At 39.0% G+C, this 26,572-nt stretch overlaps 1 protein-coding gene across 1 annotated transcript in view; it reads right to left on the reverse strand.

The window, feature by feature from the left end:
* Positions 1 to 26,572, reverse strand: part of nek7 (NIMA-related kinase 7) — a 67,115-nt gene that overhangs the window by 20,454 nt on the left and 20,089 nt on the right. The window contains exons 3-7 of the mRNA XM_039668727.2: positions 19,313 to 19,450; positions 14,632 to 14,694; positions 11,184 to 11,294; positions 6,397 to 6,505; positions 3,743 to 3,850 (exon numbers count right to left, since the gene is read on the reverse strand). Coding sequence (XP_039524661.1) covers positions 3,743 to 3,850; positions 6,397 to 6,505; positions 11,184 to 11,294; positions 14,632 to 14,694; positions 19,313 to 19,450 — 529 coding nt within the window. The remainder of the gene's footprint in view (positions 1 to 3,742; positions 3,851 to 6,396; positions 6,506 to 11,183; positions 11,295 to 14,631; positions 14,695 to 19,312; positions 19,451 to 26,572) is intronic.

Raw genomic sequence — 26,572 nt, forward strand, 5'->3', positions numbered from 1 at the left:
AACAGAGAGAAGAGATTACCGCAGACTCTCAACGGTACGCTACTTACACAGAAATCCACAAATATGCTTAATTACCAAAAAAAAAACACAAGTGTAAACGTTGCGAAGTGAGGGATTAAAAGAAAAATCCGCTTGGCCCCGTCAACTCCTCAGACCTATGAGTCAGAACAGATCTCCCCATCACCTGAAAACCCTCGGATGAGACGCTAATTAACATGCTCTCTGCGTTAACTGCAGAATACGAGGGTTCAGGATTAGCTTGCTTTTCCTTATTTTAATTATCCATTATACCTGTTATTTCTCTCCCAGACTTTCTTTTGTTCTTATTTCCTCTTAAAAAGCCTCCCTTTCAGCTCATTACCCCGCTTAATTTAAAGGCTAGGAAGCCTCTGGCAGGAAAAGTATAGATGAGCTATCTTCCTTTCTTTCAGTCTTCCGCTTTGTTTGTATCTGTGGGCTGCAGAGCCACTCGGAGACGGAGTTAAAAGGCTAGGGATCGGCTTCTTAAGAGACGAATTGACAGCCGTGGAACGGCACTTCCCGGACCTCCATCCAACGTGCATCCCAGAGATCTACCGTGGTGGTTTTTCTCATTACAGGCTGAACTGTCAACCCCCAAACCGTACCGAAGCAACCCTGCACCCTCCACCCTAAACCGCCCCCATGCAGGGAGAGAAGCGAAAGAAGGGGGAGCGAGGAGCGAGAGAGAACGGGAAGCTTTGGTCTGCTCGCCCCAGAGGGAGACACAGATCGAAGGTCTCTTTGCCCATGGGTGAATTTAACCTGCCATGTAGACACTCATGAATTTCATACCCTGCTACGGTTCAACCTTCAGCCTTCGAATGGAGAGCCTGAGCCTACGGGACAGGTGACAGAGAACCGCAGGAGTCTCTCTCTTTCTCGCGCGCACACACGCACACGGGTGCTGTACCTACCTGGGTGTCTATGCACGTTTGTACATTCCGACTGTCAATACTAAAACATCCCGAGAGAAGAATTTCAGGCGCTCGGATAAATAAAGAAGTAGGTAGGGAAGTAGCTAGGTAGATAACTCCACAAAAGACAAGTACAACTGCGGTGGTATCATACACCAATGCATTAACGGTTATAAATCATGTCGGGGTCCTAAAAAAGCCTTGTTAGGGATCCCTAACATGGCAGTGTGTAAATGATATGGTGTGGCACCGGCCCCAGGAGCAGGTGCGAATGGATGATGTGGTCGGTTCCCAGGTGACGCAGGCGCCATTAAGACATGATTAAGGACAGCCCTGATTAAGCCCTTGCCGAGATTGTAGCTCATTCTGAGATGAGGAAGACAAGCATCCTGTAGAGGGCGCTGTGAGTTCAGGTTTTCAGAAGCCATGCGTTTCCTGACTCACCGTGTTGTTTTCAGTGAAGGTGAATGCTGGAGGTATGCAATGCAAGACATGCTGCGAACTTAAGGTTATTTCTAGACACTTGCAAAACATCTTCAGTGTTTTTTTTCTAATTCGTATCAACATCATACTCATCACACTGACATAAAACACCATTTTATACTCCTACACACAGATGCATAGTTTACCTATACATCATGCATTTAGTTTCATTTAGTAGTTTGTGAACACAAGACAATAGTTAAAATCTATTCTGGTGTGCTAATTGTGTTGTTTACTGTAACCTGTCAGCAATAGCCCAATAATTATAAATGCAGAATTAAAATTTAAAAGTCCAACAAGCTTAATTAGATAAAAATTATGATAATATTAATACTAAGTACATTTGTACATTTTCTAAATAAAATATGAGTTTGACATGACCCACCAAAACTTACTAGCATAATGCTAAGGCATATCTGACACTTGGATCCCTAGATACGGTTTGAGTTCTTTATTATTTTATAATATTTTGTCTAAAATAAAAAATAAGAACTAAAACCAATTGTTTAAGTGTTACAAATTATAAATGTACAAGATGAAAAAAATAGAAATTCATTTTGAGATATTTTTTAAAGGTTATATTTAACATTAAGAGTGTAACGATATTCAAACCGAACCAAAAAACCATGATTCGCGTATCGCGATACTCTCATGGCGTACCGAACGCACCCCGACCATCTCTGGCCCAATGTTAAGGTTGACCTCACTTATGTCAATTGTGTCTTATGTGTTTCGTTGTAGCCTAACCGCCACCGTTTAATCTCAATAAGCTCCGCGTTTTGTTTCCTTCTATATAAGAAACAAAGTGTAATTTTTCAAATTATGCCCATTTTATCACCAAATTCAAATAAATGCCGTTTTGACGCTCTTTAGCGTGGTGTGTGACAGATCACTGTATAGGCACCTCAGTTTAATCTGCAGAGTGAATGCGATCATCTCTTCCTAATAAACTTGAATGAACATCTGAAGGTATGTTTAAAGATACAGTACAGACAACTTACTGAAACTGATATTATATCTTGTGTAATCGCTCAGTGTTTCAATGGCGGAAAGACATCAGTAAAACAGCTTGTTAACAATATCCCACGTAGCATTACATTTACCTCAGGCAAGTCATTCAGAATCCACAGCTTGTTCTTTTCTCTTTTATATGCACTATATTAGCCTGTATTAATGATATTTTACTTAACCCGTTAGTGAGGTCTTGATTATTTAATGCGTTTAAAATATCCGACAGCCAGAGTGTAAATTTTTATATTTCAACTGCGAATTGGAGTAAAAACATATACTAATTACATTTAGAAGTTAATGCAAAAACTGCGTTTTGTGGTCTACATGTTTGCATGCAATTAGTTATTTGAAAGTTGATTATTATAAAAAATTAAAATAAATCACGATTGAATTTAGAATAATAGTTTAGCCTTTGTTATTAACCTTTAATATTATAGTAATATGCAAGTAAGGGGCCCCTATATAGTTTACTGCATACAATAAACTTTTAATTATAACTGAATTTATTTTAAGACAGAGTTTGTTCAGTAAACTACTGTTTAATAAAAAAGAAAAAGCAATTTTGTTTAGTTTTAACCGTCAAAACCGAGGTACATACCAAACCATTAGTTTTGTGTACCGTTACACCCCTATTTAACAGTGCAATTAAAATCAATGAATAAATAATTGACTCTCAAAACTAGTGTATCCAAAAGCCAAGTGAATCAAAGTGGATAAGACAATAGAAATGTGATTTAAGATATTTTATACTAAAATGTAGCAAAAAGTCAGACCTTGATAGTGAAAAAAAAACAACCTTTTTTAGCAATACCACTGTCTATAAAGCAGAAGACAAGCTGTTAACAAATTTGTATACTCTTGAAATGAGATTTTAAACAACAGGTCATCTGAAATATACGGCGTGTTAAAACCTGCACCACCTCGGGCAACTTCGCCAAAAGTTGCTGTGTCACCATAGGGTGCCCTAGCCTAGCATCGTTAGGGATTGAAGATCCTGAACTCATCCAGACATCATACGTGTGGAGCGCGGACGTGAGGTCGAGGCAACAGGAAAGGCCAAACTGCTCAATGAAATGGATACAGCCACTGGCACGCTTTGCTCTCAACTGGCCCCAGGGGCCGTCGGAAAGGCGCTTTTTTATAAGACACATGGTTCTGCTAGCAGTCAGCCCTAATGAAACGCATCCGGGACCTACTGAGTAATTAAAGGTCCTTTCTGATGCATTCAAGTTTCAAGGATGCATCCTCGTTTTTCCATTTTCCACAAAGGACATAATGAAACAGACAAGGTGGTTGTAGGGAGGAGCACTTACCTAGAGAATGAGCTGCGGTTGTTTTGGAACTGAAGAAGCGTCCCAGGCCCAGATCGCCCAGTTTCACCACCCCAGTGGCTGTGATGAAGACATTAGCTGGTTTAATGTCTGTGGAGGGAGTAAATGTGAGTAAGTGACTGACCATCATTAATCTGTAACCTTTTTTTACAATTTCTGGACTTTTAAATATGGCAAAATGAAGGTTAATTGAGCCGGAAGCACTGTACTCTGATAGGAAGTTGAAAAAAATGACAATATTTTTAGAAACAATTTATGTTTAGTTCCCCCCTTCTGTGCTATACAAACCGTGACGTCAAAACTGAGGTACATACCGAACTGCCAGTTTTGTGTACCGTAACGCCCCAATTTGGCTCAAATTACAAGATTATGTTTTCATTTTCTTAATAAAACATTTCATAAGATCATAATTGATCTTTCCTGAGTAGCTCTGATCTTATGTGACCAAACGGGGGAATTTTTTCCCCCTTAATTTTCATTTTTGCGATGTATTTTCTATTTTTTAAGAAAAATGGATATTTGTACTGTTATTTTACACTATATAAATATAATAAAATAACAACAACCCAGGGTCCATTGACCAATACTATATAAAAATATTATATAATTATTTGTATTTAAAAAATATATATTTTTAGAAAACACATTACCATACTAATTAATATTTCTCTCTTCCATTTATTTTTTTCCAGAATTTGCAACAAGGTAGAAGTGATACAAATTTTAAGTAAATCAATAAATAAAATTTCGGTTTCAATAATCTCACAGCTAGATAACATGATCTCTTCAAATCAGCAAATCAATGTGCAACGACAAAGTAAAACATTACAGATAAGCAAACATTTATGTTTTCAAGGCATAAAAATGCATGATCAATAATAATAAAACTTTCAGTAGCAACACAGCATTTTTTCCACCAACTCCTTATTTACGAGTCCTAAACTGCAAGTGTGAAAACAAGCATTCAAATTCTGCTAAAAATCTGCAAACCATCAGCAGGGACCTGTTGATCCTGTTAATGTTAAACAGAGTCACACCAGTCAGACAGAAGAAACATATCATTCAGATCCACAAAGCAAACAAAAACGGCCTATATAAATGTTAGGAAAAGTTTAAGAAAGGTTACAATTAGCCTCATCTTGGCTCAAATTACTTTCAAAGACACCGGCCGGGACACGGCGGCGCAGGAACCATGTGCTCGTGTTTGATGTCAGACACCTCTGGACGTGAACTTTTCCAACAGTAACAAATCCAACATTAACCATTTTCCAACATTCATACAGGCCAGGTGCTTAAGAACAAGATCTGAACTGACTGCCAGCGCTGTGAAATATCCCGCCGCAGGAGTTTACAATCAACAAGGGAAAGGATCTGAATGCAAACCCATGGCCTGCTGTAACCTTTACCGAAAACATACACTCACACGAGTCTCGTATGTTACAATACTTCGACAAGTGTTGCATAAATACATGGGAACTGGGGAAGACAGTCTCAGGTCGCTATGGACGCTTGCGTCATCTTGCTTGTTTTCAAATGGCAAAAGGATGATGCAATGCGCTCGGCAGTGTGTCTGGTCAAGCTTGTGCATAGCAAAGACCTTAGAGTCTCGTCTCAGAGCTGATGAGAAGCAGATGAGAAGGTTTTTTTTCACAATATGCAATAAAACACAAGGATGATGTAGTGTGGTGTCAATGATGCCCCAATTAGTGATATATCATTATGTTCGACTAGTCATCCAACAACTGAATATTTGATTAGTGGTATTTCTGTAGTTTTCAGTGTCACTCTGTCTAGCAACACAAGGATGCATCTTATGGGAATTCAACCTTAAGGAATCTGTATGATTGGGTTCAGATGAACCTAAAATAAGTCTAATTAAAGAGAGTTCCTTAAAGTAACCATGAAACCGGTCACTCACAAGATCACAGCAATAGCAAATACTCAGTTTCCCGATGGACAAAATCAAGTCCCGTCCAACATTTTTTCTTGTTTGAGAAGCTATTTCACTCGGATATACGTCACAGTAGGGAAAGAGTATCGCAACATCTGTTTCATGCAGACTTTAATTTGATAAGTTATTTCTTACTATTTCTTACTATTTCTTTTGATAAGTTATTTCTTATACTGAACAACTTGTTATTCAGACAACCCAATGACTAGTCAACATTATTTTGCTTCTCCACAAGCGCATTGACTTATTTATGTATCAAAATCTATCAAGTTTTTAGCAACTTTATCAAATCAGTCCTTCCTGATTAACATCAGTGTGAGTTTGTGGCAGTCAGCCAATTATAACACAATCATTTACATAGATAGTTCTTAAAGGTACAGAAGCAACTCTCATATATACTGTTGTTCAGCGGATTTTTTGTGGGCAAAAATCAAAAAGTAATCTTAATAGGCATCCACGCAATCTCAAAAATCTGAAAGATTTTCCTATGCATATTTCGCAGTGGGTTCATGTCGGTCAGTCAAATTTGTGTGTTTCAACATACGTAGCTACACACTTGACAATAGAAAAAAGAAGACACAAAATTAAAAGGTAGAGAATACAATCAAATGTCACAGAAATGTAGAATATGTGCTGCCCTTGAAAGTCTGTGTGTTTGTGTTCATGTCACTGGATTTGTGTGTACCTCTGTGCATGACGCGGCGGGAGTGCATGTGCTCCAGTGCACTACACAGCTGAACAAAGTACTTCCATACTGTCTTCTCGGGAATCAGCCGTTTTTGTTTCTTGAAATGCTGCAGGCAATAAACAAACAAATAAATAAATAACTATGTTGGCGGCACAGGCTTTTCATAGACGCATGCAATCTTCGTTAAGCCAGAACATCAACAATTTACTTTATATCTTAAGCAGGCAAACAGCTCAACTGACTATTCGGAGCCTACAGTTTAAGGATATTAAGGGTCTTAAGATGAAAATGTGTTCCAAAAGCTCAGCATGGAGTCCTGGTAGGTTTAAAGCAGTGACCATGGATGTGAAGGGCTCTGGGTTTGCCTATAATCTGATGCAGGCTCTAGATTGAAACCCCTCAATAAACTTTCCTTCCCTTTTCATTTGAAGTAACAGCAATGGAAAACATCTGAAGTTTGTGAGTACAGCAGGAGGCTCATGGGGAAACAAACATTTGGGGAGACTTTCAAGATGCACACATGCTTAGGATGATTACGGCATACAAGCGGTGAAAAACATCTCAATGAATCTGACAGAGGGCAATTAGATAATGCCAGGATAATCTTTATATTATGGATGCAAAATATATTTTGAACATTTGTTTGCTGATATTTCTGATTTTATCGGTCGATACTGAATATTAATTAGTCAAAAATGTATGTTTAACTAAGGATGCTCAAGACGAGTTTGCTGTATTTCAAGCACTAGCTTAAAGAGACAGTAGTTTAAACTTAAAGTTTATGGTATATGCATTTAAGAGGACTATTTCTTGAAAGGAGTCTTTTACTCTCACCAAGGCTGCGTTTATTTGATCAAAAATACAGTAAACAGTAATATTGCAAAATATATATTATTACAATTTAAAACAACTTTTTCTGATTTAAAATTGTTTTTAAATGCCATTTATTTCTGTGATGGCAAAGCTGTATTTTTAGCATCATTATTCCAGTCTTCAGTGTCGCATGATCCTTCAGAAATCATTCTAGCATAATGCTTAGGTCAAGAAACATTTATTATTATTATTAATTTTGAAAATCATTGAGCTGCTTAATATTTTTGTGGAAACAGTGATGCATTTTTTCGGGATTATTTGATGAATGTAAAGTTCAAAAGAACATCATTTGTTCTATATAAAAATCTTTCGTAACATGTCTACAGTTTTGGTAACCATGTCGTTTGGTAACCGGTCACAGCATACAGTCTTGCATACGTACAGCAAAGGTATCATGAACTAAACATGCAATATAAATCAAATTTGACAGTTTATTCGGTAATAAGACAATCAGTGTTGTAGTCGAGTCACCAACTGTCGAGTCCGAGTCGAGTCTCGAGTCCTAGTGTTCGAGTCCGACTCGAAGTCCAAGTCACCAAAGAAGAGTCCGTATCGAGTCCAAGTCGAGACACCAGTACCTGAGTTCAAGTCCAAGTTGAGTCCCGAGTCCTAGTGTTCGAGTCCGAGTCCAAGTCCGAGTCACCAAAGAAGAGTCCGAGTCGAGTCCAAGTCGAGTCACCATTACCTGAGTTCAAGTTCGAGTCAAGTCTCGAGTCCTAGTGTTCGAGTCCGAGTCACCAAAGAAGAGTCCGAGTCGAGTCACCATTACCCGAGTTCAAGTCCGAGTCAAGTCTCGAGTTCTAGTGTTCGAGTCCAAGTCCGAGTCACCAAAGAAGAGTCCGAGTCGAGTCACCATTACCTGAGTTCAAGTCCAAGTTGATTCTCGAGTCCTAGTGTTCGAGTCCGACTCCAAGTCCGAGTCACCAAAGAATAGTCCGAGACGAGTCCAAGTCGAGTCACCATTACCTGAGTTCAAGTTCGAGTCAAGTCTCGAGTCCTAGTGTTCGAGTCCGAGTCCAAGTCCGAGTCACCAAAGAATAGTCCGAGACGAGTCCAAGTCGAGTCACCATTACCTGAGTTCAAGTTCGAGTCAAGTCTCGAGTCCTAGTGTTCGAGTCCAAATCCAAGTCAGAGTCACCAAAGAAGAGTCCGAGTCGAGTCACCATTACCCGAGTTCAAGTCCGAGTCAAGTCTCGAGTCCTAGTGTTCGAGCCCAAGTCCAAGTCCGAGTCACCAAAGAAGAGTCCGAGTCGAGTCACCATTACCTGAGTTCAAGTCCAAGTTGATTCTCGAGTCCTAGTGTTAGAGTCCGACTCCAAGTCCGAGTCACCAAAGAAGAGTCCGAGTCGAGTCCAAGTCGAGTCACCATTACCCGAGTTCAAGTTCGAGTCAAGTCTCGAGTCCTAGTGTTCGAGTCCAAGTCCAAGTCCGAGTCACCAAAGAAGAGTCCGAGACGAGTCCGAGACGAGTCCAAGTCGAGTCACCATTACCTGAGTTCAAGTCCAAGTTGATTCTCGAGTCCTAGTGTTAGAGTCCGACTCCAAGTCCGAGTCACCAAAGAAGAGCCCGAGTCGAGTCCAAGTCGAGTCACCATTACCTGAGTTCAAGTTCGAGTCAAGTCTCGAGTCCTAGTGTTCGAGTCCGAGTCCAAGTCCGAGTCACCAAAGAAGAGCCCGAGTCGAGTCCAAGTCGAGTCACCATTACCTGAGTTCAAGTTCGAGTCAAGTCTCGAGTCCTAGTGTTCGAGTCCGAGTCCAAGTCCGAGTCACCAAAGAAGAGCCCGAGTCGAGTCCAAGTCGAGTCACCATTACCTGAGTTCAAGTTCGAGTCAAGTCTCGAGTCCTAGTGTTCGAGTCCGACTCCAAGTCCGAGTCACCAAAGAAGAGTCTGAGTCGAGTCCAAGTCGAGTCACCATTACCTGAGTTCAAGTCCGAGTCAAGTCTCGAGTCCTAGTGTTCGAGTCCAAGTCCAAGTCCGAGTCACCAAAGAAGAGTCCGAGTCGAGTCACCATTACCTGAGTTCAAGTCCAAGTTGATTCTCGAGTCCGACTCCAAGTCCGAGTCACCAAAGAAGAGTCCGAGTCGACTCCAAGTCGAGTCGAATTTTTATTTATGTTCCATTTAATTATCACATTAGCTTACATGTGCACAAGCAATGCTTCTGACACTTGTTTCTGCATCTTCTTTGCCTGTGTTTTGATCCAGAGATTCTGTACTCTTTCAGTAGAGAAGTTAGTTGTACTCCGCTTCGGCACAGCTCAGCACAGCCTCTCGTACCTTATTGGTTACTCAAAACAATATTCAACGCAAATTGCGATAATCGTAATTAATAAATCGCAATTGCAATTTCGAGGGAATAATCTACAATAATGATATTTGTCATAATCGAGCAGCCCTAATCCAACTATACTTTTTGAAATCAAACTGAATATTTGATCTCTTAAACACAGATTTCAAGGGTGTTTGGTATTGGTTTGACCAATTCCACATCAAAGTGCAACGTTTGTTTTAATAAAAAAAGTTTAAGCCTCGTTGTCAATTCTAAATAGTACTTAATAAAACCAATATCTATTAATCCTCCTAAAACAGTGTGATACAGCATCAAATGATATCCCATTAGAGTTCTGCAAAGACTCAAAGCTTTTAGTACGGTGTCATCCGGTGCGGTCGGTTTAGTCTGGATGAGGTCTGCGAGTGCATGACCTTGCTTCAAAGCAGAAACCAATATGACATTATGCTATTAATTAAGACAGAATGAAGCTTGCTTAGCCAAAATGGCTCGGTAATTATGACCTTTTCACATGCAGTCTCAATAATTGAGACACCGGCAAAGAAGTAAACCTGCTTGTCGAGGCAGTTAAAAGGGGTCGGGAATTGATTAACGAAACAAAACAGAGGTTATTTTAGCGCGACATATTACTTCATTGTGCGAATGCTCACTCCGCCTATTTTGAGCCTCGTCCGCACTTGTACCGCTTCACAGAAATGATCAGAAAGGCGGTGAGCGAGCGGGCTCGAGCCCCAGAAAACCTTGGCCCACATCCAAACAAAGCCGGTGGATCTATTCTTCCCCTGCCTTTCTATTTGCATATCAGAGGGCTGTTTGATGTCAATGAGGGAGAGCGGCAGCCCCCTCTGTGCCTTTAAAAAGCAAACACGGCACATGCAATATTCTGTAAGTGCATGCAAATGAAGGGGCCATTTGATTTCATTTGAATTCCGAGATGGACAGAGAGCATCGAGGAGGGGGCTGAGATGAAAAAAAAAAAAAATCAAAAAGAATGAAAAAACAAGTAAAATTTATGCATTCGGACCCTCTGTTTTACATATGGCTCAATGTTCGGTCGTACAATGCTGGGGGATTTAGCCCCGCTATACACCTTCGGAGTGACATTGTTTAATAAAAAAATAAAATTAATTAAAGCGCTGCTGAGCAGACGGGCTGAGAAATCCAGCGGCGCAGCGGAGCAGACCGAAGTAGCTGACGGTCAGGATATTTGCACAAGCGTGCGTTATGATGCATATGTCGAAGGCGTCTTCATACTAATCCGTCCTGTTCCTCATTTACCGACGCAATCCTTCTGCAAACGCTTTGTTTGCGCCGGGAATGATTTATGCGGGTGGAGATTTGGCAGCGAAGGGTTTTACATGCAGACCATTAAATGTGGAGCATCAGGTTGTAGATGTGAGTTGCAGGGGTTGTCAGGAGGAAACGGGAAGGCTGAGCGAATTGAACGTGAGGAAGCTACATGATTCTAATAAACAATACGATTCTTATAACAGAACCAAAGGTATCCCGAAAACGTGGTTGTAGTGCAGATCATTTTACCTTCTTTCAGGCAGCCGGGGTGGTGGGAATACTCTGGGGGGGCACGAGGGAGAAACTGCTGACAAATCGGCATGTGTCCTTACCTTTATCATTTGTGAGAGGTCCCCAGCGTCTGCAAGTTCCAGCACTATATTTAGCTCGTTCTCTTCAATGAATGACGCGTGGTATTTAATTACATTGGGGTGGTTCAATTGCTGTGGAGAGAAGGGACAGAGGAAAACGACAGTGTGTCAGTGACTGTTTAAATATTAACAAGACTCTGTGGGTCAGGAAAGCCTGCAAACATGAAGGCGGCAGAAACCACAAAAGATGCTTGTATGAAGGTAAAAGTGACATTATCGTCTAGTGTTTTAGGTACACTGGTGTCTTCAAAACCAAACGACTTGAATGGAACACAAATAACAATAATGGAACAACCAGAATTATAAAAAATGATGTCAGTCAAATAATTTGTGCATGTATATTTATAAACAAATATTAGTTTGAGTGAGATGTGTAGAAAAAATGTATACAATGGTTAAAGTTTAATAGTAAATAAATATAATTATACTGACATGAAATTATTAAGATGTGTGTGTGTGTGTATATGTAATGAATATATAAATAAATACAACAGTAATAATATAAATAAAAAGAGAAAGAGAGACTTTTTAAAAAGTATAATTAAGTACAATAAAATTATTTAGGTAATATTATATTAAATATTTTACATGTACATCCATACATATTATTATTATTAGTGATTGTATTATTACTATGCATAAACTTTGTAACTAGATATTTACATTGTTTTAAGATTTTCTGAAGATAATGCGAGTTGCCTTAAGTTCTGAATGGTTGCTTAACTAAAGCTTCTGGGTAGTCTTTGGGTGGTCCAAAGTAAAAATGCCCACCCTCAAGTCTCTACATATGGCTCGGTTCCCTCCCTTAATGTGAATAAGGGATTTTTCCAGCATTTTATCATCAACCAGGTGAAAATGGTTCAAGGTTTAAGACTACATGCGTTAAGGTATCATTCACTTTAAGTTTAATACTAAGGGCGATACATTTGCTCACATCCTTTAAGTATGAGCTATAGTAAAACCGATGCTTGCCTTAGCAAACAAGGCAAATAAACAGAAGAAAACAAACGTATTGAATCCTATGGCTGATGTTAACATTAGAGGCCAGACAGCAACCGTGCATGGCAGAATCGCATGATCCCCCTAGCCCAAGCCTTCAGCTTTTCCTTGTTTCCTGTTGGTTGGTCAATGAGTAGAAGAGTTGCAATCGGTTCGGAGCGTTGAAGATGACTGGGGGTGGAAAATAAAAGGAAACAAGTGCATCAATGAGAAGCGAGACAGGCAAAGGCCCTCGCGAACGGGAGGGTGTCGGGCCCCCGCAACGCGCTGTGACACAGCAGAGGGGGTTTATTAAAGAAATGTTCATGCCCCGCGCTGATATAGGGGAGGACGTGTGCGCCTCTGTCGCCATCCTGTGACTTTCGTTAGATGTATTTTTGGATCACACAGCTGCAGCGAGTGCAGCCGGCGGTGTCATCCCCATTCTAGCTTCCCCTTAGCTGGCACATCCAATGTGGCGGACATGAAACGCAGCACGATGTTGACTTTAATCAGGTTAAACGCTTTAATTTCACTCTCGTTTTCCATTGGGAACAATATTAAGCCAACCCTCTGTTTACGACGAGGCAGATTACAGTGACAATTATATTATGCCAACTCGCACACTGCGAGCCGTTTCGCAATCCCAGTGATTCCTCATGAGTCAGAATGTTCATACTGTATAAATGAGGGTTTGTGCTTCAAATTGGCTACGGTATCGATCCACTACAGGAAACCAAGTGAGGGTGATTACGAAATGGGAACCGATACGATACCGAAGTATGTCAGAATCGTTTGCAGATTTCTGTCGGCGGAGGAAAAAACATGTAGAAAGCAAAACAATTTCCGCATAACAGCGTAATTTTGTTTACAATGTGAAACGGGAGGGTCTAAAAAGTGACAGAAAAACAAATAGACAGATACATCTGGGACGCCGGTCTCCCTCATTATTTTGATTTGCGACTCTTTCGTATTTTCCCCCAGCTTTGTCCACTGAGGTAGAAGGCACGAGTCTGCGTTCCACGCAAACGGCTTATTAGCGGCTTGAGGTGAGCTGGTTATAACGACTGAATTCATTAGCAGCGGAGTAGAAACGATTGTGTAAAGGAGACAAAAAAAGGGGCGAATGAGAGACAGGAAGAGGAGGAGGAACATGATAGGAAGACCAGGAACGAGGCCAGTGTTGCGGCAGCCTCTGACCCCGGTGCATTCGGTTGGCAAAGTGTTGTTAAGGAGCGTAACGGTGACCTCTGTCACCTTCGCCAGCTACATGACCTCTTCACCCGCCACCTCCCTTGGGAATGGAGGCATCTCAGGGGCTTCTTTCTACCCAGTTCTTCCATATTGATTTTATCGCTGGAGGTTGCCAGGTCACTGTACTTTCAGTTGCGACAAAAATCACTGATATTCCAAGTATGTGGGTAAAGACAAACCCTTTTTTATAAAGCCTTCGGGTCACTTGTGCGAACGGCCCTTTTGTCTGATTATTACTATACAAAAGAGCAAGAATATAAAAAGGCAGCAGGGCGAAAAAGGAAGCTATTATGCTGTTTCAAGGAAGATGCATACAGATGGAGATTTGGCAATGGACGGCAATCGGAGCTGAAGCAATTAATATGACAACACAGAGAATTGTGTGTGTGTGTGTGTGTGTGTGTGTGTGTGTGAGTGTTAAGGGAAGGCTTATCCGACAACTGCTACAAAAACACAACAGAGAAGAGAGAAGCCAGACACCTCAGATCAGCTAGACGTCAGCTCTTATTGGTGTTGTCATTAACTTTCGTTAGTGCTTATGCTACCGTGAGCTGCAGCCTGTTTAAGGTGGTTTGATGAACGACAAACGATTTACAAAGAAAGAAGATATTAAGAAACATCAAAAGATTCATGGGAGAATGTGCTAAATTTCCTTTATGTTGCGGTGTTATCTTCATCCTCAATATAACTAGTGATTGATAATATAATGTAAAAACATTTAAATTAAATGCCATTTAATTTGATCACATCCATGGCTTTGTGGCCAATCAAACTGTTATCAGGGCATGTAAAAATCTTAAATAAATAAATAAAATAGATAAAAGTGAAAAATTGCTAGTCAGAAAAAAAAAATGCCCCGCAGATTCAGAACAAGATAAAATCTGTATTTTGTGGCACTGCAAAGAAAAGAAAAAAAAGAAAAAGTGTCAATCTTGGCCTGGAGGAACGACACAAAGAGGACCGTGTTTTGCACTTGCCTAAACAGAAAGAGAGAGGAGAACGAGGAAGAGGGAGAGACGGATAGAAAGAGCTGAAGGTCTAATCCAGATCAATTGTTTTCTGTGTCTGAATCTCTCTCTCTCTCCGCGTTTCTCTGGTATCGGGTCTCGGCAGAGGCACCTTTTGAGATCCTAATAGCGGCACATGGTGTCGGTCTCTCTTTTCTCTGGTTTCTTACCTTCAGGAGATCTATTTCTTTGATGCAATCTTGCCGAGCTTTGGCATCCATCAAGTCGAATATCTATCAAAAGATCAAACGGGAGAGAGAAAGAGGAAGGAGAAAGTGTTATGGCATAAAAAGATGGAAAAAGAAAAAAACAAGTAAAAAAAGGAAAATGTTACTGGTACAGGGTGGTAGGGCAAGGAGGAGGGGGTACGTCACACTGAAAACCAGGACCCCCAAACTTTTGCCCCACCACATCTACACGCCTCCTGCTTCAAGCATACCCCTTCTCATACATTCACCTGTGTTTATGGTCTAGAGAACTGTTAAGAAGATGGGAGTTCGTTTTTAGTTCATCCAATTTTTATTATATGTTTCTTTAAAATACTGGTCAGGTACAGCACTTGGCAGTCAAATATTTAGGGCCCGAACACTGATGGTGTGAGGACCCTCTTGGAATCGCTCTCTTTATTTTGTATAATAACCGCTATACAGTTTATTTGTCATAATCACTTCACATTTTCTTTATTCATGAAACTCAAATTAAAAGATAAATCAATTTCATGTATTTCTTTGACTTTTAATTCATTAGTATTGGTTTTTATTAGGGCTGTCAAACGATTAATCGTGATTAATCGCATCCAAAATAAAAGTTTGTGTTTACATAATATATGTGGGTGCACTGTGTATAATTATTTTGTGTGTGAGTATACATATATATATATATATATATATATATATATATATATATGCATATATATATATATATATATATATATATACACAAAATAATTATACATATATTATATTATATTATGTATGTATTTTTTTCTTAAATATACATGTATGTGTATATATATATATACACACACAAGCATGTACTGTATATTTAAGAAAAATATATATTATTTATCTATAAAATATTGATATTTATATATATTTATATATAAATCTATATACAGTATATACATGAAAATATTTCTTAAATATATACAAGCATGTGTGTGTATTTATATATATATATATATATATATATATTTATATAAAATTATACACAGTGCACCCACATATATTATGTAAACACAAACTTTTATTTTTGGATGCGATTAATCACGATTAATCGTTTGACAGCCTTAGTTTTTTATGTTTTAAGCAAATGTATTCATTAGTATTAATTACTATATTTGTCTCATATATATATATATATATATATATATATATATATATATATATTATTTATTGATGTAGTTAGTTAATACATTAGTTGTATTAACTAATTTATTAATTAGTATTAATTCATATTTTTATTCGTATTTAATTCTCGTAATTTATATTTAATTAACTACTAATGTATTTATCTTTAAATATTTGTACTAAATTTAATACTTTTGTTTATTTACAATTAACATTTTAAATATTTAGTTTTTATTGATTTAAATAAAAAAATTAAAACACCATCCTAATAAGACAATTTATTTTTGCGATAATAATAACCAGCTGACTGTACATTATGTCTTATTTCTGTTCACAGAAAGCATTTTTCCATTCCAATCCGCTACTTTTACATTGTTTTTCTATCTAAAGTCTTTTGCAGCATCTCGCACGAGCGCCGCGTTTTTAAGGCGCCACTCATCAATGTCAAAAACAGTGGACCAATCAGAAGACCTCGGAGACAGGGCAAGCGTTTGTTTAAAGTAGCAAGTTGGCATGGTAACTGTTTTATTTCTCTTATTTCCATCTCAAAAAGACATCTCGATCTGCGCTTTTTTTTTAATCATTCCTGAGCGTTTTAGACGCAAAGATGCGTTCTGTGTGAACGGCCCCTAACTTATTCCAAAACAGCTAAAACAATCTTGTTTTACAAAATCAAAAGCTGATAATCCTGAAAGTATGTTAGAAGCATCTGTTAAAACACTGTTTTGATCATGTCTGCCCTGATTATGATAAAGAACACAATGTAAAGAGCAAACAGAAATGTTAACATCAAGGCCAAAAGTCTAAAATCAAACCTTTCAAGCTTAAAGAGAGTAAAAACTAATCCTGAAGCAAATATTAAATTCTTCATTCATGCAATCAGGGTTGCACAATATTTGCATCAGGAAACATCAAGTATTTTCATTATCCTAATCACAAAACGTCGAAATGTTGCCCATAGTGGACTTCCACCCTGAACCACATGCAAAAATCAGAGGTTTATTGAAGTTTGCATTGCAATAATGGAAGAAATATTACGTTTCTGCAGCTCTAAATGTGTTTTAAAGAAAGCTTGAATTTTTAAGTCAACATACATCTATTATTGTATTGCATGGATGAACAGAACTGCATTATGGGATATATTCACCAAATTAAGTGTGTTACTACTACCTGTCATTTTATAATGGCATATACAAAAATACCAATTCTTTCTCAGCTCATCATTAGCATTAATAAAGTCAGTGGTAGTGAGGGAGACGACCACTGTGGTGGAGGAGCTGTGTGTGTGTGTGTGTGTGTGTGTGTGTGTGTGTGTGTGTGTGTGTGTGTGTGTGTGTGTGTGTGTGTGTGTTAGCAAAGCAGGAGCGATGGTATCCGGGCACCGCTCTTTTTAATCTACAGCTTGCCAATTATTTCTTCCAGCACGTCTGCTTTGCACATCCACAGGAAACTGTGTTTTGAGCTGGCTGTGTCTGTGAATGTGTTTATGGCAAGAAAAGAAACACATTCAATCGTGATTATCAGTGTAAGAGCCAATCAGATGCCTGCTTCTATTCCAATGCACAGACGTTTTTTATGCAAGGATGTTTTGGTGCTTTCCAATTGTTCAACCCAATACCGTTTTTAGCTCGTTTGTTTTTGTTGTGCAAAATTCACAACTCAATGTTAAAACAAATACTGATTCGCTTAGCCAATGGCTTTGGATTAAAGTCGTTTCATTTGGAATTATGCTTTGTAAAAAAAAAAAAAAGTACGTTTTAAGTATTTGTATTTCACTTCAGAAGAACAAATCTTGTTCATCAAGATACATGGACTGCAAACAACTCTGGAAGGTTTAGATTCACGCTTCATCGTTTACTATGACTGGACGGCATACCTATTATTTGAATCGGTTTATTTGCAATGAGTTTGTTGCATACACTTAACCCTCAGGTGCTGTTTGGTCATTTTAAACCCTAAATATTTTGAGGGTTTTGGGATGGTATGGAACTTGGTAAAGGTTTTGGAAATTGGTGCGTGAACAATACAAACAAAATATTATGGACAGGATTGAAAAAGGTAAAATGGTCCTAAAAAAAAGTAACACCTTTACTGTTGGCGGGCAAAAATAACAGCATTAGAAATGAATGGGAGACGAAGTTCACCTAGTGAAAACCTTTGGTACTGCGCCCAAACAAATTCTCATTGAAAGCTAATTTTTTTTAGATATCAACCTCAAATTTGGAACACAGCTTGTTTAGATTTATGGCTTTGATTTTCTCAGTTTTAGAATAAAATGTGCTTTGGAAAATATATACTTCCTATAAAAGTTTTCGTTTCGGTATATCGATTTTTAAAATGTCACTTTATCAATAAACTGACAATTATCGTCTTTAAAAAGCGACCGAACTGAAGTCTGTGCTGCAAAGCTTTCAAGATTTGTGACCGCTAAAGTAGGACATTATATTTTCAAGCCTATGCTCAAAAAGTAAATAAATGGATTATAACTACTAAATAAATATTTTTTTTTAATAAAATACATAAATCAGTCATTTTTGACCGACATGTGAATAGTACCGGGGAGTTAAACAACAGTTAATGTCCCAACAGAATATTGACAATATAGTTTTTCGCAAGACTTATTTACACTTAACATTATTCATTTGTAATATATTAACAAAATTGGTACAATATAAAGTCAATATAATGTAAATATAAAATCCGAATAATTATATTTAATAATGTAAACTTAAATAAAATAGATCATTTCACAATGTTAAATGTCTTAACAGACATTTTAAGGCTATTTCAAGCCATATCAGAGCAATATGGGCTCTATGCACGGCGGTATTTCCGGTGAAGCATTAGGGATGCTCGATAACTTCCGCCGATCGCAGAGTCCAATGCAATACCGAGAATTTATATTGAATTTTATACTCCATGGTTATACTAAAGAAACGTTAGTCACAAAAACAGATAAAACAGACACCCCTCGTTGTGTTTATGCTTCTTTTTAAAATTATATTAAATAAATATAAGTATATATAAAATTACATCTAAACGTATGTACGTTTCGTTTCAAAGACTGGAGGACAGTAAATTTTGAAGACTCTGCCATAATCCCGTTTTCCTCGGTTTTCCTCCGTTTTAATCTACACAACCGGAAATGGACGAGCATCCTTGCGTCAAATGCGGAATTTATGCGTGCATATAGCCCATTAGAAGATGCTGTAAAATGGATGAAACACATATATAATAAATATAACGATGTATTTTGATAAAAAATACCTAATATATTTAGCTATAATGCCAGGCCTATAATTTAACAAATTAAAACATACACTAAAAACCTAATAGCTAAAATTAATGGATGTAGAATATATATGTGCCGCTTTATGAGTACTGATAAACAGGAAATGTCCTAGTAATAATATGCATGTTAATAAGCAACTAGAATAGTGAGAATTGGACTTTTTTTAAGGGCATAAAGACATGACATTACATGACAAAAGGAAGTTCTTACCTGCACTTTTTTCAAAGCTACTGGAGTATGGTCGTGCCTGTACGTAGCTCGATAAACCTCGCTGAACTGTCCCCTTCCGATCTTCTTTATAATGGCAAAATTGGCTAAATTGTTATAGCCCATATCCTGTTGGATTTTCTGGAAATGAAGCACAAGATTATAAGTACATTTCAAGAAAGAGAAATGAACATCAGACAGCTTTTGTTTTGCGCTTTTCCAATCGTCTTGACAAAACAAACATGTCCCCACAGATCGGCCATTGCTAGCCAAACTCGGTGATTGTTTTTGTTTATATGCCAAGAGATGTAAGAAAACTCTCGAGGGCATTGGGGATAGGTGTCATTAGGGCGATATGTCAGGGCAAGAGAGTGTGGGAACGAATCAACATTAACCATCCACGTTGAATCCAAAACGCCGTACGAATCTTTGCCGTATACTGTCTGGACAAATCAGCCGAGTGGTGACATCCCCACTTCTGAAGTGACTTATGCTGGACCAGTTAGTGACAAACGGCCCCGAGTGCTCTTCCCAAGATTTCGTGCGGCGCCTTGACACTTGTGCTCTAAAATTAAAAATCTAAACAAAACCCAGAATTAGCCCCTCGGAGATGGCGTGAGCAAATAAATAAATTAATTAATTAACACTCTGACCTTTAGAGGCTTTTCGAGTGCAAACTTCAATCCCGCAAACGTTCTGGCTACTGGAGGTGACAGATAGTGGAACGCATTGTCATGTCATGGCGAACTACCCAAAGTTGGCCATAAGATGGCCTTGAAGGCAAATTATATTGTGAAGATGGCAACGGTAGGGGAAGGATGACACAATTGTAGTCTTGTAAACAAATGAAATGTCTTTTATTTATAGTCTTGGCATGCATTTTCATATTATGGTTCCAAGTTAAGCTTCCTGAAACGTTCCTCCATTAAGATATTCAGTCATGCCAACAAATGACAGCTCAATGTGAACGGCATCAGTGTCTTTCTTCCAATACAAGAATACTTGGACGATCTGTCAAATCCATCAACATTATTGTGTAAAACTGTCTGATGTATATATAACAGGTTGAACTGAAATAAATGAGTTGGAGGAAGCACTGCAACTTGACTAGATGCCGGAGGGGTGGATGTAGATCAAGGGGCGACCAATTTAAGAATTTCATTGTTTTCTAACTTGACAGCTTTAAGGGGGGAAAAAAAGGTGTGAGCCAAAGAATTGCCCCATCCAATTAACACACTGAGGTAGCTTGTTTTTCCGTGTGACAACACGCTCTCAGCCCCTTCTTCCAGGGACACATCTGGTGCAGCTCTTCTCCACCACAGCGAAGAGAGAGTAAATGTAACAAAATCAAGCTAATATAAAAGACACCAGGTTTCTTGGCAACATTTAGACACTTTGTGTCAAATCCAGAGGTTAAATGTAAAAAAAAAAAATATATTATTAAAACAATAGCAAGTTGCAAAAATTCATGTTTTTCTAGAGGGGAAAAAAACAGGGTGATCTACAGTAACTGATATAAAAATAACTTTAAGTGCTAAAAATAAAATGGAAATAATTGAAGCTAAATAGAAAAACTATAAAAATGAAAAAAGCTAAATGATAAACAAACTGAAAAAATGTAATTTAAATAAAAAGATATTATAAAAACAATGCTAAAATAACACTGATTACTTAAAATTATTTTAATTCAATTAAAATAAATTAATTCATACATATTAAAACCTGCTTTTATTTAAAAAATTTCCAGCCAAATAAAAACCATGTGGTTCAATCAGGTGTGGTCCAAATAAACGTGCGGAAAAATGCATTAAACAATAAATAAAAACAAAACAGTGAATGACATCACAGAAAACCCCTGCAGACCCTCGTGACTGTGTGGCGGTAAAAGAGTTGAGTCGCTTAAAATATCAGATGAATTATGATGTGGCAAGGTAATTTTAAGTTGTGCCACTCACAAAAAAAAACAAAAAAAAACATAAATACACAAATACACACACATAAATACACAAATACACACACAGTTTAAGGTTTTTTAAGAAAACCTTTTTTTATTTTACTTAGTTACACCACATTAACTTTTCATGAAAGTAGTATAATTACTACTTTTATTTTCAAAACCATATGATTCCAACATGAAGACACAGGAGCACACAACTTGACATGTTTTTTTTTTTTTACGTAGATTTTCCAATTCTTTATTCTAGACACTCTTATACGTCATTGCCCCATAGATGATGCATACATTTCGTGTTGATTTGGTCAGCAGCGGATGGTCCACAGAGGGGCAAGGCATTGCTTTCACTCCCCACATGGTCGCTTGACAAATGTTAGCATGAGCCTCTAAAGCGGCATGACAAGCGCATGCTGAGAGCAAAGTCGAGCTAATGTGTTCTGGCATGCGGCTCGCTAATCACACATTTACATATGCAATGACCTACATTTGCATGTCAGCTCGCGCACTGTCCGGCCTGATTAACGATGGGCACCTCCCAGCGCCGAGGAGGCCGGCATAGCGGCGGGAGGAGGCCAGAGGGTGGCGGCTTTTTTGGCAGCCGAAGGGACGCACTGCCAGCCAGGATTAGGCCTGACGCGGCCTGAGCTCCAGACACTTCATTAGAGGTAATCTGTTTAGCAGTGGGCAGTGTATGTAAACTTCACAGGCCATTTGCGGCACCTTTCTGCCCCCTGGCCTCGCCTTCAAAGGGCAGCAGGGGCGCCCTGACTGACAGCTTGTCTCATCCGTGGCTTTGCGCTGTCACACAATTTAGAGCACTGAGCTGACAAGAGATGAACCGCAGCAGCCGAGGATCTCCACGACCGCCGGGGTCACTCGACAGCGGCGTGACGCGGTTTGTACAGATTGCAGCTTGCAGGAGGGGCGAGAGCTCAAAGGGCTTGTTGCCGCTCTGCAGGAAGTGGAGAAAACAAAAATAACACACGGAGGTGGGAGGAAAGGGGCCAAGGATGCCTTGAATTGGGATGCTGAACAACTTTTATGCAACGCTTTCCACTAGGATTGTCACATTAGATGGAAATGAAAGGTCAGCGAAAATTTGCAGAAAAAAAAAGGCCAGACTATTGTCAATAGCGTAGCAATGCGTAAAGCATAACTCACACAGAAGTCACTGTCAAAGCAAACAGCTTTCTCTCTCAGCATGGAAAATTGACGTGACCAGCTTGAACATGAGTGAAATCTGCGAGGGGAACTTTTCCATCCTCACACAAAACTCGCAAAATCGTGCCGATTCCTATTGAAATGACTGGATTACACTCACAACATTTAGCTAAACAACAGTTAACAGTCTCACACCTTTCACTTCAAGGATGATGACTATACCAATAACAATAACTATAAAAATGTTAACGAATCGTTCTAACTTAATGAGAATTATCTGACAAAAAAATTCGAATAGACCAATTTCGAGCCGACATCACAGTTACGTCACTCCGCTAACTGGATGCAAAGCAAAGGGAAAACTGAAGGCGGCCAATAAAACCAGAACAGATTCGGCTATAATAAGGGGCTTAAATCATTATTATTGTTAAAATATCATCTTGTTGTGTTGTTGGGTGCAAGAATCAATGAAAAATGCATATGATGTATCTGGTATTTTTATTTCTAGAAAATATTTACCTCATTAAAATTGCACCTTCACATCTTTACATTGTCATCTTCTTGGCGCTGGCTAGGCAGAACTGCGGATCGTACCACACAAGTCTTGTACATGACCATTCAGCACATAGTTATAGGCATCTAAAGATTTATATGCCGTCAGTTTCTTTTTCCGCTCTGATTCTCTATCGGGTAACGTTAAGTGTAGAAGCGTTAACACTAATCCTTGTCTGATCGTCCATCCATTGACAGCGTGTTCAGTAGAGGTCAGCCAATCTGGTTCCGTCTGTTAAAATGTACTTTTGCAAATAACAATCGTGGTCCTGGACAGTGAGTGACCTTGCACATTAAGATAAAAGCGGATTTTTTCCCAGTCATTGTTAAAAAACAAGCCAACAAAACTTACGAACAAAGGTTAGGGAAGCGGCCAGAGGTATCGTTCTGCCTCCACCTAAGCTCCGCCCACAAAAAGTCACTATGTTTACTAACTTAGGGCCCTATGATTTCCGCGATCACGGAATCGCGGACGGAATTGCGGAATTGGCCAATTAACGCAGATTCTAGTGTCAACGCGGAATTTCGTAGAATTTTACATATTTGGTTTGAAATTCTGTTTTTGTGTGGGAGAAGAAGGTATGTCTGGTGAAAATTCAGACCAGGGGAAGCAAATCTGGCAACACAACCCCCCCACCCCGTCATTTCAGCTACAATGACGAAATCAAAACAACGAAAGCAGGGCGAAGCGGCTCTCCGCGGCTCTCCTTTCGTCGGCAAAAAGTTAATAAACTCGACTCTAAGCCATCAGTGCCGAGCCGAGAAGTTTGCACGTGACTTATGCAGTGTTTCCCACACATAGAGTAATTCGCCGCCACATACTGCATTTCAATTTTTAACACTATTTAAAACACGCAGCGTATTCTTTCAGTTATATTTCCCCGCTCTCCCTCTACCTCTCTCTCACATACACACAACCTGCACACCGCATCTGTCTATGAGGCGCCGGATAGGACAAAAGCGACGCGAACTCCGTGAGCGACACTGGCCGAGAGAGAGACAGAGTGTGACTTTATTTAAACTTATATAAACTAATATAATTTATATTACTGGACAGTTTAAAGCTCATAACCATATTTTGTTGTTACTTGAAGAGTGCAGTGTTATGTTGCATCATGCAGTATTTGTCCTGAAAAGGCTACTGAGTAAATGTCTATACAATAAATTTAAGGTCATTCCTAATTTATTTGTATTTTTTAATACATTTTAATCATTAACTTTAAAAGCACACTCATTTTACGTCTAAAATAACAGTCATGGGTAAAAAAAAAAACCTAATTCCCAAAAATTAAAACGGAAAAAATAATTGGATTTCATAGGGCCCTACTAACTGAAAAAGGGGTCTATAGGGAAGATCAGGGAAGTCATATATTTCACAACTGTAACGATAGCGGCACAGAGAAATGATAGTTGGTATGACTTTCAGAATGATTTTTTCCAGATGATGAACGATAAAAACATTGGCACAGAATTCATCCTGCTTTAAAGAGCTCAAGCATTTAAAAACGACAAAACCATAGCATTGATAATAAATATAATGCTATCGTGCATTGGTGTGGATACTAAAATAGTTATTCTTGGTGTGAATGGGCCTTTAGATCCATCGTTTCGGTTAAATAAATAAAAAAGGTCAGGGGAGACGGAAGATGAAGCAAAGCATGCTGGGTAAATGACTCAAAGGGACAACACATCATAAGGAGCAACAGCAAACGATGGAGGGTTGGCCACTGGTGACATGAATGTAAAAAGAGAAATGCAGACATGCAGCCGTATGACAGGGGATGTGAAATAGGAGGAGGAGGAGAATGACGGAGGACGGGGCGGCAGCAGCGTGGAGACTAGGTGTGAGCTGACAGCACAACACTGCCAGCGGCTGCCAAGGAAAGGACAACCGAAGCGCTGAAGAGGTGGTGGAGTAGCAGTGGTGGTGGTAGTGTTGGCTGGTTGGTGGGTGCTGGAGGGGGGGGGGGGGGGGGATCTTCGTGGTGGGGGGGGGGACAAGGCAGGAGATCCTTTTCGCATCCTTTTCATCAATGTCTCTCTCCAGGCCCGGCCCATGCAATATTTATACCTCCTTCGCCCCACTCCTCTTCAATCTGCTCCAGTATTTAAAGCCCTTGCTTTACAAGAGGATTTTGCTTCGTCGAAAAATCCGCCGTGACGATTAAAATCGGATCTGAAGATCTCGCCCTCCCACTCGCTCTGAGAGCAAATGCGCCATCAAATATGCACGACTCATCCGGCATTTCCTATGCATATCCATCAAACCTTGGGGACTTTAAGATATGATATCATATGCCTGATTGCATTCACAATTCAGCATTTTCGCTTGCTTTTTTTCCAAGGGAATACAAGCTGAACTTGAATGCTTGTTGAGATTTTTGTAAAAGTCATTCTCTTAAGCGGTCACGGTGTAATCCTTAGCCAGACTCACCTTGAGTGTTGCCTTCAAATTCATGCCAAATGTCTCTATGTTTATTGATGACAGCGGCCCTTCAGTTTTCACCCTCAGCTATACTCAACAATATCAAGGAAGTTTGAGCGATATTGGATTTTTGTGCAATAAGTATGGTTTAAAAAAGCTGAATTCCACTTTTTATTGGCCAATGTGTTTTTAAATAACTATGTTTGAGAGAGTAGAGTTTTAGGACAACATTAGGTCACTTGATGGAGTTTTTCGGTTCCTTGCCACTGTTGCCTTTGGCTTACTCAGCTGGGGATATTCAAATTAATTAACCAATAATACCCTAGATCAGCTCTACCAAACGTGGATGTTTTCCATTAAGAAATGAACATTGTTATTATGTTTTGACTGATTCTGTGAAGCTGATTTTACTTGACTTGAGTATAGGAGCCTAGAATGTATGAAATCCCAGAAGCAGCTTGCAACCAAAATTTCCCAAAGTGACCAAGAAGCAGTTTTTATAAACTGATTTAATAAATTTCAGAGTCCTGTAGCCTCTATATATGGGCTGAACCATCCCTGAACCCATATTTAATGTTAGTTTAAACAGAACTCTTATTGTAAGTCTAGCAATTGATTATTCAATAAAAGGTTAAAAAAAAAAGAAATGTCTTAATTAAGAGGGACTTTTAACAATAACAAGCTTGGAAAAACAGGACTTTTTTAAAATTCTCTCCAGATAAGGGAAACCCAAAATACATTGTCATCATCTACCACTTACTACAAGAATGAGCAGTAACTTACCAATAGTAATATTTCTATACTGTTTTGTTTTTCTTTATTAACATCTGATATTAATAATTACTCAATGCTAAAAAATAGCCTAACGTGGTCATACTCAGACTCTAGTCAGAATGTGAGTCTGATACTGCTCCATTGGATAGACCGAATCCCGTACGAAGGACGGCAAAAACATATTTCCGATCGGCAAATGCCTTGATCGCGGTTCTCTGTTCCTCTTTTAAAATGAATATGCCGTCAACATCTTCAATAACAGACGCGATGCCTGAATCTACACATCGAAATTCTCCAGCGTTCTTTGTCATAAACGAATTCTACACACGCGCTCTTTGGTGACGTGGATGATGATGTTACTGTTGATCAGCTGTCCATCATCGTATAATGACCGCAC

Source organism: Pimephales promelas, chromosome 2 (genome assembly GCF_988280905.1).
Source record: "Pimephales promelas chromosome 2, fPimPro1.hap1.1, whole genome shotgun sequence".
Classification (NCBI taxonomy): Eukaryota; Metazoa; Chordata; class Actinopteri; order Cypriniformes; family Leuciscidae; genus Pimephales; species Pimephales promelas.